The 14,685-nt window shown below is 44.8% G+C and overlaps 1 protein-coding gene across 8 annotated transcripts in view; it reads left to right on the top strand.

Moving 5' to 3' along the window:
- LOC116397578 (nesprin-2-like) overlaps window positions 1-14,685 on the top strand; it is a 92,184-nt gene that overhangs the window by 49,942 nt on the left and 27,557 nt on the right. For 6 of the 8 annotated variants that reach the window (XM_031873120.1, XM_031873122.1, XM_031873118.1 and 3 more), the window contains 27 exons: window positions 1,116-1,304; window positions 1,446-1,562; window positions 2,657-2,772; window positions 3,141-3,252; window positions 3,478-3,675; window positions 3,914-4,066; window positions 4,572-4,766; window positions 5,022-5,126; window positions 5,548-5,658; window positions 5,778-5,978; window positions 6,069-6,242; window positions 6,645-6,776; window positions 7,348-7,535; window positions 7,771-7,909; window positions 8,341-8,544; window positions 9,354-9,506; window positions 9,648-9,824; window positions 10,392-10,547; window positions 10,644-10,790; window positions 11,035-11,205; window positions 11,398-11,531; window positions 11,663-11,867; window positions 12,446-12,628; window positions 13,046-13,135; window positions 13,861-14,015; window positions 14,360-14,507; window positions 14,588-14,682. In XM_031873120.1, the coding sequence (XP_031728980.1) occupies window positions 1,116-1,304; window positions 1,446-1,562; window positions 2,657-2,772; window positions 3,141-3,252; window positions 3,478-3,675; window positions 3,914-4,066; window positions 4,572-4,766; window positions 5,022-5,126; window positions 5,548-5,658; window positions 5,778-5,978; window positions 6,069-6,242; window positions 6,645-6,776; window positions 7,348-7,535; window positions 7,771-7,909; window positions 8,341-8,544; window positions 9,354-9,506; window positions 9,648-9,824; window positions 10,392-10,547; window positions 10,644-10,790; window positions 11,035-11,205; window positions 11,398-11,531; window positions 11,663-11,867; window positions 12,446-12,628; window positions 13,046-13,135; window positions 13,861-14,015; window positions 14,360-14,507; window positions 14,588-14,682 (4,148 nt within the window). The remainder of the gene's footprint in view (window positions 1-1,115; window positions 1,305-1,445; window positions 1,563-2,656; window positions 2,773-3,140; window positions 3,253-3,477; window positions 3,676-3,913; window positions 4,067-4,571; window positions 4,767-5,021; window positions 5,127-5,547; window positions 5,659-5,777; window positions 5,979-6,068; window positions 6,243-6,644; window positions 6,777-7,347; window positions 7,536-7,770; window positions 7,910-8,340; window positions 8,545-9,353; window positions 9,507-9,647; window positions 9,825-10,391; window positions 10,548-10,643; window positions 10,791-11,034; window positions 11,206-11,397; window positions 11,532-11,662; window positions 11,868-12,445; window positions 12,629-13,045; window positions 13,136-13,860; window positions 14,016-14,359; window positions 14,508-14,587; window positions 14,683-14,685) is intronic. The other 2 variants (XM_031873121.1, XM_031873123.1) reach the window with 2 other exon arrangements.

Genomic DNA, 14,685 nt, shown 5'->3' with positions numbered 1-14,685 from the left:
TGTCATATTCATGTTTTGGTGCTTCCTTATTGCTCAGAATGGGCAAACATTGCACCAACAAAAACATTTTTAAACATTACATTTTACAATTTGTTAACGTTTTACACAACAAGCTGTATTTAGCTTTTTACCACTTCAAGACTTTATTATTACTTTTTTCATAATAACCTTTTAGAAATACATTCAAATTACTCTCAATTCCGTGACCTGATTGTAATGTAAGATGTCAGCAGTGCATTGACACCACATGATATCCAGATGAACCCTGACCCTCAGCTGCTCCCATTGTATTGCCTCTAAAGTTGCTTTGAGTCTGCTTGTAAAAGGAAAAGTGTCCGCTGGAGAAAGTGAAAGAGACACGAACTCAAACATCAGACCTTTTAGAATCCACTCTTAGACGTATGGTAGAGTAATGCTTTAGTGAAGTAACCGTGTTCACTGTGTTTACCATCAACCCACAGAACAAATGATTGTTGGCTTCACAGATTAACACACACTGAATGTCAGCTGCTGCTATTTGCATTGAGGGCGCAGCGTTCTTGCAGAGGTGGAGACCAAACTGTCAGAGATCTGAGAAATCGACCAATCAGATGTCGTAGATTTGAACTCTGCCAACGCTCCATGACGACAAAATAAATGCATGAAAACAGACGGCAGACCTCTGCTACCAAAGTCACTTTTAACACTGATGGACAATTCATATCCAATATCTGACTCTGTGTATCTGTCAGTCAACACTTTGTTGCTTCTGCTGTCCAGCGTCAACTTTCCATGAGCTACAACAGACATTTCTTCTTTTCTGATAATCCGAAAGGATAACAAGTTTATTCAAGCACCACAGGGACAAACATGCACCGATTCATTTCCAGAGTTTGGTTTAGTTTGCTTCCAGAACATCTTTCAGATCCCAAATACACGTCCAGGTCTTTATTTCACTACTTTGTCTGTTTGCGTCTGTAGATTTCTGCTGAATTCACCAAAAGTTCAGATCCCAAGAGTTTGTTTTTCTATCACATGCCTCTCAGTGCGACCTGCTCAGCACTTACATTCTTGTTAAGAGTAAAGGATTTGACATAAGTGTGTGTGTGTGTGTGTGTGTGTGTTTTAATGTATAGGAGATGTTCCTGGAGATCGAGCAGAGGGTTTCTGGCCTGTCGGCAATCGGTCATCCAACCGACCGGCAGCATGACGAGGCGGCCGAGCTGCTCTCCTCCAAACTGGAGCTCCTGAAGGCCAATCTGGTGTCGTTCCAACAGCTGCTGCAGGACCGACAGGGAGAGGAGAGGAGAGAGCCTCAGGAACAGGTACACACATAGGTCGAGTCTCGAGTCTTCATCTCTCGTGGGAACAAAGACGAACATGATCGGGTGTTTGTTTTTATTTCCTCAATCTACCAAAGACATAACGTATCTCCTTGTGTCTCCTCTTCACTCGTTCCTCCTCAGACGTCGGCTCCTCATCCAGAGCGTCGCTCTCAGTTGAGGCGCAGCAGCAGCGTTCAGGAGATCTTCTCCTCTCCCAGAAACAAGCTGCTCAGACAGAGCAGCCTGCAGCAGCAGAAGGTAGCGGACTCCACTGCCGGCTTTGTTAAAGGGTTTCCACTGATGGGAGCTGTGGGATTGATATTAAATACTGAAGTCGATGTCAATACATCAATGTCATATCTTTATATTTGACAATATCAATCCCTTTCAAGCTTCATTCGACCAACATGAGACACTAAAACCCTCCAATGCACTCAGAATTAATAAAAACTAATATAAGCTCTCGACAATATTAGATCTTTAAAAACAGGCCGATACAAACGTATTTGTAGAAGAAAACCACTGCATTGATCTTTACTGATATTCAGACTTTCTCTTTCACATCTTTATTCTTTCTAGTTTGCTCTGGAATTTAAACCAGCAGCTCGAGATGAATTCATCAACAGGAAAGCTTCAATGTAGCAAAGCCCAAAATAATCCAAAGTTAAACCTGTTGACTCAACGAACTATATATTTAAATATACGTATATAACTTATACATATAAATATGTAAGTTAGGAAACTAAGGAAGTGTTCTGTACATTAAACTATATGAAGTGGTGGAATGTAACGAAGTACATTTACTCAAGTACTGTACTTAAAGTACTTGTACTTCACTTGAGTCTACTTTTACGTCACCGCATCTCAGATGTAAATATTTTTTACTTCATGACATTTATGTGACAGCTTTACTTACTTTACAAACTAAGATTTCTGAACACAAAACATATGAAAAGCAGATAAAATAATAATGAATTGGCAGCTATTTTAATAAATGTACTTATTTTTAAAATAATGTCACTTTCTGGGTAAGTGTGACGTCATTTCTCTCTATTTTCAAACCAAACACTTCATCGATTTATGGAGAAATTAATCAGCAGATTAATCCATAATGAAACTAATCAATAGTTAATAATTAAAAATGAGCCTCAACCAAAATAATACATGAGTAGAAATAATCTAAAATTGTAATTTATAACAGTCACAGTTTTAACTTTACATTTTCCTGATTCTACTTACAGAACGTGTTCAGTGACTTGTACTTGTATTATTAACGTGTATTAGTACTGAAGTTAAATACTTCTTCCATTCTGACTAATGTCGTTGTTGTTGTTGTTGTTGTTGTTGTGCAGGAGTTGGAGCTGGGGCTGACTGAACAGAGAGGACTGACTCGGGCCATCGCCAGGCAGGGCAGCAGGACTCCCCTCCACAGCCGGGGAGCAGAGCACCACGGCCAGCTGTCTTCACGGTAACACACCGTACCGTCACATTGTTATTCCATGTATATTTGGTCTAAGTGTATATTACAGAGGGTAAAAGATATATTTTATATTTCTGTTTATTTGTCTCTTCTTTCCAATTCTGATATTTTCCCGACACAATAATATATCTGAACTTTAACAAGTGCTTCTATTGAGACCTCAAATATCATTCTATTAAAAGAATTTCACTTTTAGAAATGAGTGTAAGTATTTATATTCAGGGCCGAATAAGGCTGCAGTCGAATTATGAAAATAACACAAAATATAAGAAGAGCAGACAAAAGAGATGATAATAGACATCAAGCAGAGACAGAAAGATGAAGAGTTCATTTCAGCCTCGTCTCCCTCCCTGCAGGTCGCCTCCTGCTGAGGCTGATGCGGAGGAGGACTCCGCTCAGAAGAAGTGGGCCGGCCTTCACAGCCGGCTGCTGGCTGTGGAGGAGAGCTGGCTGCTTCCTCCCTCCGAGGTAAAGGCCTTCGTCGTGAGAGCTGAAGTGCTTGATTATCACTTTTTTTTTCGAAATACAAAAGAGAAAAGAAAAAATCTGTGCTCTCGCCGCGCTTGATTATCACCTTCTTTGAGCAGAAGGCACTTTGTTGTGTCTTTGGTGTGATGGGGAGTCCTGCAGGGCTTGATGGGAGTCGTGTGTCTTCTTCTCTCTCTCTCTCTCTCCGTCTCTTTCTCTCTGAAGGTGACAGACTCATCTACGAGGCATAGTGATGGAACAGCAGGACGCATGATTGGCACACAGACCATGAAAGAGCTCCAAACCCACATCAGCCGTCTGAGAGAGTTGGGAATCGCAGCGACAGAGCCGCTGGATCAAGTACGGGCTCATTGTCAGGACAAGATGTATGCTGGGACGCCCCCAAGGGGCCATGAGATTAATGTGAGGGGGGGCCCCTAGATGATTAGTCGCCTACATTATTAATCCTTAACCCTTGTGCATCCCTTTAAAAAAAAGTTTCTCTGCTGTCCTTAGCAGGCAGCAACCTCTGGTTCTGAAAAGTGAAGTCAAAGCTGCATTCTCTCTAGTGTCCACCAGGGGGTGACTCCTCTGGTTGTATAGAAGTCTATGAGAAAATGACTTTTTTTGTTAATAGTTTGACTCACCTCTCTGTCTTCAGGCCTCCCATGTGGACAGCTCCCGTCAGACACTCGATGAGGGTTTGTTTCATGTCCTGAGTGGGACATCCCTGTCCCTGTCCTCCATCAACAGCCTGCTGCACTCGCCTGCTGGGACGACCCATGAGGGGGACACAGAGTGGAGGCTGCTGCAGGTGGGACTCACCAAAACAATCATTTTGGGTTAATCTCACTTTAAATGAGAGGGTGGTCCACAACTTTGGTCAAGACTGAAATATTTTAGCAACTACAAAAAGTTGAACAGACATTCATGGTCCCCAGAGGATGCATCATACTGACTTTGGTGATCCCTTGACCTTTTTCTCTAGTGCCACCATGAGGTTCATTTGTTTTCCTTTGTGTGAAATATCTCATATAAAGACTTTGTTGTTCCTTCTGATCACTAACTTTTCATTTAACGCCATCATCAAGTCAAAAGGGTGGGGCTACACAGTGATTGACAGGTCTCTACCATGGCGTTTTCTGGTCTGAGAGTTGTTGTATTTGTCTTACAATTTCAACCCTTTCACAGTGTGTTCTCACTTCATGAAAGTTAATTGTTACATTTTGTTGTGCTTGTTTTGCCAAAAAACAGCTGACCCAAAGGACGACAATGCCACAATCAAACTCTATAAAGGACTGCCTTGTGTTCCTTTTCAGACTCTGTCTGCAGAGCTGGCTACCCTTGGCAGTGAGCTGGCCTCTCAGGGGTCAGATGTCAGCCGTGTCCTGGGGTCAGAGTGTGCTCGGCAGTGTGTGGATGATCTGTGTCGAGTGCTTCCTGTGGTCCGGTCTGCACTGACCAGCAGAGAGAAGCAGCTCACAAACCTGCAGGAGGAGCTGACGAAGCACCAGGTCACATATTATGACACACAACACGCCCTGAAATACTGCAATCAGTCGATTCTTAAACTATGTTTTTGTGTGTCTCTCTGCGAGTTGTCATCTATAAGTCAGTTCCTCCACGTAATGAATCTTATAACTTATCTAACATATTTATATGTAAACTTTTTAAATGCAGAAATATCCTTTTCCTGTTTATTCAAAAATCAAACACTTGTCGTTTGCATGACCAGTTTCAAGAACCAGTGTTGTGTGTTTACCCACCAGATACTACCAAATGAGTTGCATGCAGCCTTCACTTCTAACCAGGCGACGGGTCACCAGATCACTAATGAGTTCAGTGGAACCCTGGACCTTAACAAACAGCTGCAGGTACTGTTTCTATGGAGGTATTTCACTTTAACCAGCTGCATTCTGAGCGGTTTGCTAGACGTGCTTCTTACCTACAAATAGGCAAAAACTAAATAATATAAGCTGCAAAAGTAAAAATACTTTCAACCACATTTTGCCTTCCGATACCGGTTGGCTCTTTATATGAACGACCAGAGAACCAAGGATAATAGACTAGACTAGAATAGATTTATGAGGTGAAACCCTTCTGTAGTTTATGCACCAGTATTTACTACCTTTAAAGTTAGAGAGAGAGGACTTCACTCGCTACTTGAGGAATAGCCCGAAAGTCATTCACACAAGAGATTTAACAAGTTTGACTGTTCGCTAGTCAGTCAACATCAGTGTGTGTGTGTGTGTGTGTGTGTGTGCGTGTGCGTGTGTGTGTGTGTGTGTTTCCCAGGCTTTGGTTGACGTGCAGGAGTCTCTGCAGCAGCAGGTGGAGCAGGTGAGCTCCCTGCTGGAGGCTGACCGACGCCACCTGCCTCCCTCTATCATCCAGCAGGCCTCGCAGGTGAGCTAACGGCTAAACGTCATATCTGGACATTTGGGAAGCTTACTCCCTAAAGATAATACTCAATAACTGTGTGATTCAGTTGCATGTTTAAATCTGCGTTTGCCTCCTATGTACAGGGGGAGATGGATGGTTCTCTGGGTGGTGTTCGCTCCCGCTGTGAGGAGCTGAAGACCAGCGTGGAGCTGCAGCAGCAGTACGAGCGGCTGGTTTACAGCCTGCAGGAGCTGCTGGCTCTGGGCTCCGAACGCCTCGCCCAGCGGCCCGACACCGAGCTGCACAGCAGAGCTCAGCTCCAGCAGCAGCTCAGCGGTCACACGGTACCGCCTGGGGAATACAGAAGAGAAAAACACAGTTGCTTTGTTAGCTAAGTATAATCTTTTAACATTACGTACCCTCTCTGTTATCAGAAGTTTTTCCAGTTCCTGGGCCATCATTTTAAGATCCTGCAGCAGCTGACCCAGAGAGTCCCAGAGAGCGCCCTCCAGAGGTGGGAGGGTGTAGTGACGGGCCTGCAGGACGAGGTGGCCCGACTGCAGCAGCACGGACTGGAGAAAGGCACCAGGATGCAGGAAACAATACAGGTAGTGCATGACGGGAAGGTAAGAATGAAATGAAGCAATAGAAGATGATCTAAACAGTGCATGCTTTAGCATCATCTCCGAGGCGGCTAGCATGGCTGTAAGCTCTTCATTTTGTTACTGTGACATCTGAAAGGTTTCTAAGAGAACGTTATGGACATGAATGTTGCCACTTCTGTTCTGGATCATCAAAATATAGTCTTCTGATTCATCGCCAAGAGAAATCTGTTCAACACAGTTATATTTTGCAGACACACGCATGCACACAACATGATGGGTTTATTCAGGGAACAGGAGCAGCTTTTGTATAGAATTAGAAGAATCATGAAAAAGCACTCACAGAATTGATTTGAAGAGACAGAGATGTCTCTTCTGACCGTCATCGTCTCTCTCCGTCTGTCTCAGGTGTGGTCACAGTGGGAGGAGGACAGCGCTTGGTCAGACTCCCTGCTGAGAGCCAATGAGGCTTCATTTCCCAAGATGCATGTGGGGGTTAATCCTGAGAAGCAGATATCAGAGAAGCTCTCCCTCTACCAGGTCATTTTTATTATTATTAATACTTATGTTCTTTCTGACTGTCTGGGTATGACTTTGATTAACCAACAAGCAGCCGACTGGAGGACGGAGCGCATTTTGCAATGTTCCGTTCTGCTCATTTGGAGACGATTGGGCGCGCTCTCCATGCTCTACTTTGTACATTGCACTCAAAACCTAATTGGCTCAATTAAGTACAAGCGAATGGGTTGTTTTCTGTAGGGGCACACAATGTTCCTGGGCTTTGATGTGAGTTATTAGCAGAGCGGAGACCTCCAACTAGAATTCATTTTGGTCCATGGTCTCTGTGGCTCCGCTGTGGAATTGGAAATGTGTCTCTTATTCATCTGAAATGGCTGCAACTCGCTCAGTGGTCAACAAAGTGTGTGTGTGTGTCTGCGTGTGTGTGTGTGTGTGTGTGTGTGTGTGTGTGTGTGTGTGTGTAGTGAAGGAGTTGAAGACACCAGAGCTACAATAGGCTAGCTGTCTCTCAGCTAAGCTGTCATCTAACTCTCAAAAACAAAAAAAAAGCCAATCAGCGTTTATAAGGTTTTTGTCTTTCTGATGGGAGCAGCGTGGCGTTCTGGAGGGGAACAAGGCGCGGTTCAGTCGGATGCTGGAGGCAGGGCTCTGGCTGCAGGTGGCCGGCTGTGGAGGGGTGGGCGTGTCCACCGGCGAGCTGGAGGCCCGATGGAGAGCCCTGCAGAAGAAGGCGGAGCTCAAACGCACCAATGAGGAGAGGAACAGGAAGCTGAGGAGCAGGTGGGAGATGAGACGGAGACAAACATACTTGTTTGGACTAAATAAGTTTGATCAAATATTGATTTAGATTTGACCTTATATATTGCATATATATGGGATATTTATATATATATCCCATATATTCTTTTATTGTTACAAATAAATATGAATAAGATAATAAATGAAACGTATTCAGATTACACGTTATTAAGGTCGATTGCTTAATTCAAATGTGCTCTTTTCCACCAATAAACAGGTTTTCTCGTGACTCCGCTGTGCTGGCAGACTGGATGGGCGGAGCCAGAGAGCTCATTGACGAATGCAGTCGGCTCTCCGTTTCAGCTGAGGAGGAGACGGATGCTGAACAGAGGCGTGACCGCTACCTCCAGTCTGTGGTGAGCAGGAGCTGGAGGCTCATTGCTCAGACCAGACTTCACTCATTCAAACCTGCACACATTTCTAAACATCGCTATATTTCCACTTTAATTAAATGATTCACCTTCTCTTCCTTTCTAATACAAGTTTGTTGTTCTTTAGATCCAACAACTGGATGCGTCAAAGTCTAATCTTAATGTTAGGAGGGTTTCTGTGTATAGAATTAGATCATCTAGTTTTAGTGTCAGTAGACCTTTAAACTAGTGTGTAGTCACGATCTCTACACACTGAACATGTATACTATTCTTGACCACTCTCCTGTAATTGCAAATGGAAAAATGTCCAACTTAAAAATAAAATAAATCAGTTTGTATAAGCTGAACAGTGAGTAGAGGATGGTCATTTTTGCGATTGTGGGGAACAGAATATAACCAAACATTTCTATTTTTAGACTTTGACCAAAGAGTTGGAGGCCAAATCTGAGCTGAAGGTGGCTGTCATCTGTGTTGGAACCCAGCTGGTTGAGCTGAGGGAGGAGGACCAGGAGCCTTCAGACCCAGGTCTCTGCTCCGTCCGCTCCCAGCTCAGACAGATGGAGCTGGACTGGTCCGGTCTGCTGGCCGATGTTCCTGTCGTCCAACAAGCTCTGCATAAGGTAAGAAAGATTCAACGTGTACTCCGTTACGGAGGCCCAAAAGTGCCGCCTCATATTATTATTTTAATGAAAATTACAAATGGAATTGAGATTTTTGTCCTTATGCGTTTCTAAATATCAAAATGCGTCCCAATGTTTGCTTCTCCGTGCCCACATGTACAGTGTGGAGCGGTTTGGTATTTCAGAAACCTCGCTGCAGTCTTTTTGTCACCAATTAGTTTTAAACATCCCCGCCGTGCAGCACAATGCCATCATGAGGACTCTTCACACGCTTATTGGTGTGAAATCATTCTCCTCTGTCTGTCTGGGTCTCCTCTTTCTTTCTCTATTCTATTCTACTTCCCTCTCTCTCCCTCCTCCTCATTTCCCTCTCATCCTGTCTTCCTGCTGTTATTCCTTATTTTCCGTTCCTCACTTCTGTTTTCTGTCTACTTTTCTGACTCGTAGTATTTTCTCTCCCCTCCCTCGCCCACTGTGTTGCCCTCTCACTCACCTCCTATATTCATCTTAAAGGTCAAAGTAAAGAAATATCTTTCGCTTTAAATTTGAAAACTAGCCCAGACTGCTGCGTATCAAACATCTGATGTTTACGTCAGAGCACAGCCATTTACAGACCAATAACGTTATTTCATGTAGTAAATCCTCCTAAAGCTTACAGGCTGACCGCAGAGCTCCATCAGACTGGAATGATATTTTACCACAAGGGCAGAAACATCCTGGGTTAGCTGAATCTTTTTTGAGGAGAGCAAAAAGTGCTTCTTGAAGAACAGAGACGAAGTATGTCATTTTTTTTGCCTCCTCCTCCTCAGCGATGGATGAAGACGATGACCCAGCAGGGGGCGCTGCTGGAGCTGCAGGTCTGGCTGGAAGTTGCTGAGTCCCGTCTGGAGGAGCATCGCAGCAGAGTCAACCGAACCTCCTCCACCAACGCTGATCTGAGTCAGCTCCTGAAGTACTGCAAGGTAGAGAAGAGCTGAGTGATGGACGGATGTCCTGATTACTGACGTGTTGGTGGTGGGACGCTGTTAGTGCACTCATTTAAGTGCAATCTTGATTCCCTGCTGGAAGTCTTGTTTAACTTGACTTTTTATTTATTTTTATAGGAGTATCTGACAGAGATGTTGGCGCATCAGGCCACACTGGACTATGTGAGCCAGCCGTTACAGACATGCAGTACGGAGGACGGCCAGAGGAGACGCCGTGAGCACAACCAGTTTGCAGAGGAGCAGGGTCAGCTCAGCCATCACTGGCTCAGTTTGCAGGAAACACTCAACTCTCAGGTCAGAAAACAAACACATCAAGGTCTACTTAGAAGCTTTCTTCCCCTGATCCCAAATCCATTCTACACATCCTCTGTTCTCATATGGATTGTCTGTATTGTGATTTGATTATGTTTTGCTTTCTAACATTTTTCCCTGTTAAAGAGTTTGTTTGTGGAGTTTTTCTTTATCTGAAGCGCAGATTGAAAAGGACAGAGGGGGTTGTAATGCTGTACAGTTTGTAAAGACACCGGGGGAAGTGATGCGATATTGGGCTGTATAAAAAACTAGTGACATCACATCAATTTACCCACAGTAGTAGTGGGGTCATGGACCTGTGACGGTTCAGAAACCTGGTCTAGAATATCCCATCAAATGAACCAAACGCTTGACTCTTCACCAAAGTTAATGCAGTTTTGGATTCCCCATTATTTTGTGTTTTGTTCATGATTAAATATCCTTTCACTAAACGGTGAAGCTCAGCAAGAGCAGCTGATGATGTAATCATCATTTCTAAACATTCTCAAGTCCTTGATCCTCAGAAGAAATATGTCCGACTTGCTGCTGCTGTTTGTTTGTGGTGTTCAGCTCCAGGAGGTGGAGCAGGAGCTGAGGAGCAGAGTGGAGCGGGAGGCCCGACTGCAGCAGATCAACAGCTGGATTACAGATCAGAACCTCTGGATGGACTCGGCTCAGACGCCCAGCAGCCAGACGGAGCTGCAGAGGAGCATCAACACCTGCCAGGTCTGTGAGAACAATCACAACGCCTGAACCAAAGCTGCTGTTTCAGGTTCAATACTTGACGCAAACGGAATTTTCCGCCTTTTTTGGGTGAGTCAGGATCTTGAGGAGAAGATCGGGCAGAAGTCTGCAGCTCTTCAGGAGTTGAGAGACGGACTTGATGGAGGTGGAGGAGAAAAGAGCAGCAGTGATTTCATCTCTCGGACGGATAAATCCATCCAGGCCTGTGCAGCTCTCACACAGCAGGTAAGTGATGCTGAGGACAATGTGAAAGTGGACTTAAAAGAAACAAGATAAGTGTGCTATCTCGCCGAGTTACCAGCAGCAATTTGATCACAAACAAATATATATGGCATCAGAAATGTATTTATTCCGACTTTTACTTTATAAAACTGTTGTCACAACTAGGACATATGTGAGATGTCTCGTCTGCCGGCTGTAGCTTCTTTCTTCTCGGTAATATTGGAACATCCTGTCTGTTCTTTGACAGCATGACTCAGTGAAACAGAGGCTGCTTCAGGGTCAGCAGCTGTGGGATTGTGTGCAGAAGCGACTGAATCAGATGATGCTGAAAACGGCGAGAACGTCTCAGACTCTGGATCATCACAGCAGCTCTCCGCTCTGCCTGCAGACACACAGAGATCTCCATGAAAAGCTGCAGGTAAAGGAGGACTGGTGCACCAGCTGCTTCTGGAGTGGGTAGAGTTGGACAGGAACTTTAATATACACGTGGAGCATGCAAAAAAAAATATCCCTCTAGAGTTTCTGGTTTCAGTGTGCAGAAAGAGCGTGTTTGATTTAGTTTGGATGTTGTACCGGTGATGACTGACGGTGTTCATTGTGTCGGAGGCAGCTTCTTCACGAGGAGACGGAAGCTTCAGAGACAGAGTGGGACGAACTGAGTCAAAGCGCCTCCTCCCTCAGAGACGTCGTCAGTCCTGCTGCCGCCGCCCTCCTCACAGAGCAGCTGGACAGACAGAAAGACGGGTGAGACGGACGGCATGCAGCCACACACACACACACACACAAAGATTTCTTCTTGTCCCTGTGCAAGACTATTTCACAAACTGACACTGGGCTGTAACGTCACACTCCTTAATCAACCAATCCTCCTCCAGTTGGACGGCGGTGTCCGCGGCGTTGGACCAGCAGCTCCGGAGGAGTCGGGGCGTCCTGCAGGTGTGGGAGGTCTACGGCCGGCTGGCTGCGTCTTTCTCTCAGCGGCTGCAGACGCTGCAGAGCGACGTCAGGTCGTCGCTGAGCGGAGCGGCTGCAGACGAAGACACCGAGGAGCAGCTCGCTGGCAAGATGCACAGTGCTCAGGTGAGGAAATAACGAAAAACACGAAGTGGACAAAGAAAGCGATATTCTTTCTAAATCTGCCTTTGGTTTATGTTTTTGGAAGGTTTTGTTTTGTTTTGGTATTTGCTTGTAACCTTTCTAGATGTACAAGCGCTGAAAAGCTCATTCTTGACACTTGGAGACAGAATAGCAACACAAGATCCACCTTCTTGCCTTTTCTGGAGCTTTCAACTGCATCTCACTGACTTCCTTTATTATTTTTAATCAAATTTAACATTTAGTTTTTGCGCTTGTTTTGCTTTGTTTTTGAGATTGCACTTGTTCTTGTAGTTTCAAAGCATTTAACTGATGAATCAGAGCGTTTGGTTTGAGTTATGAGCTGATTTTATGCTCCTTTACTTCCCCATGGCTGAGATATAACTCCTCTATGTGTTTATTTCTTACTAGTTCTACTTCTTGAGCTGTCAAATATTGAATCAATAAATAACTTCAGCCCTCCAGTTTCAGAAAACCTCACTAATAACTACACCAACACCACATGCTGTTGAAACTCTCCAGTCCTCTTATTGCATTTGTCCCCGTCCACCTCTGCTCCACAGAGTCTCCTGGAGAGGACGGGCACTCTGCAGTCCGGCCTGGAGGAGGTGCTGGAGGCCTCCAAGGACTTAATTAGCCACCTGGAACCTTCAGCCGCCAGTCTCGTCCAATCAGAGAGCCGGTTGTTGTCGCGTGGTGTTCAGCAGCTCAGCCAGAAGGGGGCGAGGATGCTGGGTCAGCTGCAGGTAAAAGCACATCAGTTAATCAGTCTATTTATAGACGGTGGATTAGAGAGCGCTGATCGCTGAAGACAGCATTTGACATGAGGTCGTCAGGGGAACTGTCCAATGATGAAGCCTTTTATTGTGTAACTGTTTCATTTCATAACCCAACAGGATTTTATTTACATTATGGTTATTGTTGTTTCATTGTTTTGTCATTTAACGTTTTTGTATTAACTATATCAATCCATACAAACATCAACACAACACTAGCTGCTGCATGAAAAACAAGTAATAAAATAAAACTAAATATATCTGGGCACAGTAGCTAAGTACAGTAAAAAAAAATAAGAAACCTGCCACCTGCGTGCGCTGCGTGTCACAGTGACCTGTAAATTAAGACCCAGCTGGCATCGTGTCATGTGTGTCGCCTGCGTGCAGGAGGAGCTTGAGCGGCTGCAGGAGTTTGGAGACGTCCTGGAGTCGCTGGAGGGAAAGCTGCAGCAAGCGGAGGCTCGGCCAGCGGACCAGGTGAGACGGCGTGAGAGGAGTTTATGAACGACTGCGTCTCCTTCCTTTAGATCCACAGAGCAGGAGACTTCTACTTCTCAACAACGACATCTGGACTTGTTATTTTGTTACATTTTTTGTTGTTGGAAATGTTATATTTGGACAAAGATTGAGATATTTTTTCTTTAAACTATTTTTTTAGCACAAATCAACTTTTTAGAGTTTTCTATAAGCAAGTATAATTTAAAGTTTTTGTGATTCCAGTATTAATCTGTCTCATAACGAGGTCCTAAGTGATCATTTCTACAGAATCTATCCAAACGGTCTCAGCACAAAGCACTTTGTAGCTGCTGGAGCTTCTGCATCACAAGATCCTCTTTTTCAGTCTTCATGTAATTGCAGATTTTTAAATTCCCATTTTGTTTGGTGAGCATTTAAAAGGACTTCTGATGTTGGTGTATTTATTTCCGTCATATGTTCACAGCCAGCTGACCGACCTTTAAGAGTTATTTTAAGAAAATAAGATATTTAGATGTGATATACGTGTTGGAAGGACAATATTTCTTTGCAGAATTAATGTTTAATGTAGGTATTGATGGAAATGGATCTTCAGGCCATGAATAAGGAGTTTGTCTGCGGAACAATGAGTGGAGAAGAACTAGTAAACTCAATGTAACAGAGTGTAGTGTTCCTGCCTGCAGTAGTCCAGACTCTTGTGATCCCTTGTGACCACCACATGTTCCCAGTCTGGCCTCCTGGAGCTGAGCGGCCCGTCTGCTGACCTGGACGTACTGAACGAGCAGAGCTGCACCCGCACGCTGGGCGACGCGGCAGCGCGCCGCCTACGACGCCTCAACCACCGCTGGGCCGACGCCTCCGCCAGAGCCGAGGAGGCCTGCAGGTCAGATCTGAGATCAGCACACGAACACATGAACCAGGGGGCTGAGGACAGCGGTGTAACGATGGATCACAGCATCAAGTTTTAATGATAAGAAAATGGTGACACGTGCAGAATCTATTCATGGCTCCTGTCGGTGTTGTTAGTTGAATGCAATGTAGGCCGGAAAGTGCTGTTAGTCTGGATGATTGTAATATATCTGTAGTTTAAAACCGGCTGTTGTTTCATAATCGCTTACACTGGTGCAAACAATGACAACTTTCTGCTGCTACATTTTGTTTCAAAACTCCTTTTACCCCAAAATCCATTACCGTGGGCATTAAAGTTGAAGTGTTTGTTGTGTGCAGTGAGCTGCAGACAGATGCACTGAGGCAGCAGAGCTTCCAGCAGAAGTGTGAGAGCTGGATGTCTTTCCTGCAGAGGATGGAGGACAGCCTGGCTGTGGACGTCTCCGGCTCGTACACCGGCCTCAGACAGCAGCTCTGCACACACATGGTATCCTCCGTGATGCACAGACTCACAAACAGACTTAACGAAAACAAAGCCCTGAACCCTGATCTCTCCTGGTGTTTCAGCGGTTCCAGGCAGAGCTGTCCACCGGTCACCAGATCCTTCACTCAGTTATCACTGAAGCTCTGCACCTGCTGCAGAAAGGAGAGGTGGAGGACAGGTA

This window comes from Anarrhichthys ocellatus, unplaced genomic scaffold, assembly GCF_004355925.1.
Source record: "Anarrhichthys ocellatus isolate YVR2014 unplaced genomic scaffold, GSC_Weel_1.0 scaffold69, whole genome shotgun sequence".
Taxonomy (NCBI): domain Eukaryota; kingdom Metazoa; phylum Chordata; class Actinopteri; order Perciformes; family Anarhichadidae; genus Anarrhichthys; species Anarrhichthys ocellatus.
This window is presented reverse-complemented; position numbering and strand designations above follow the sequence as displayed.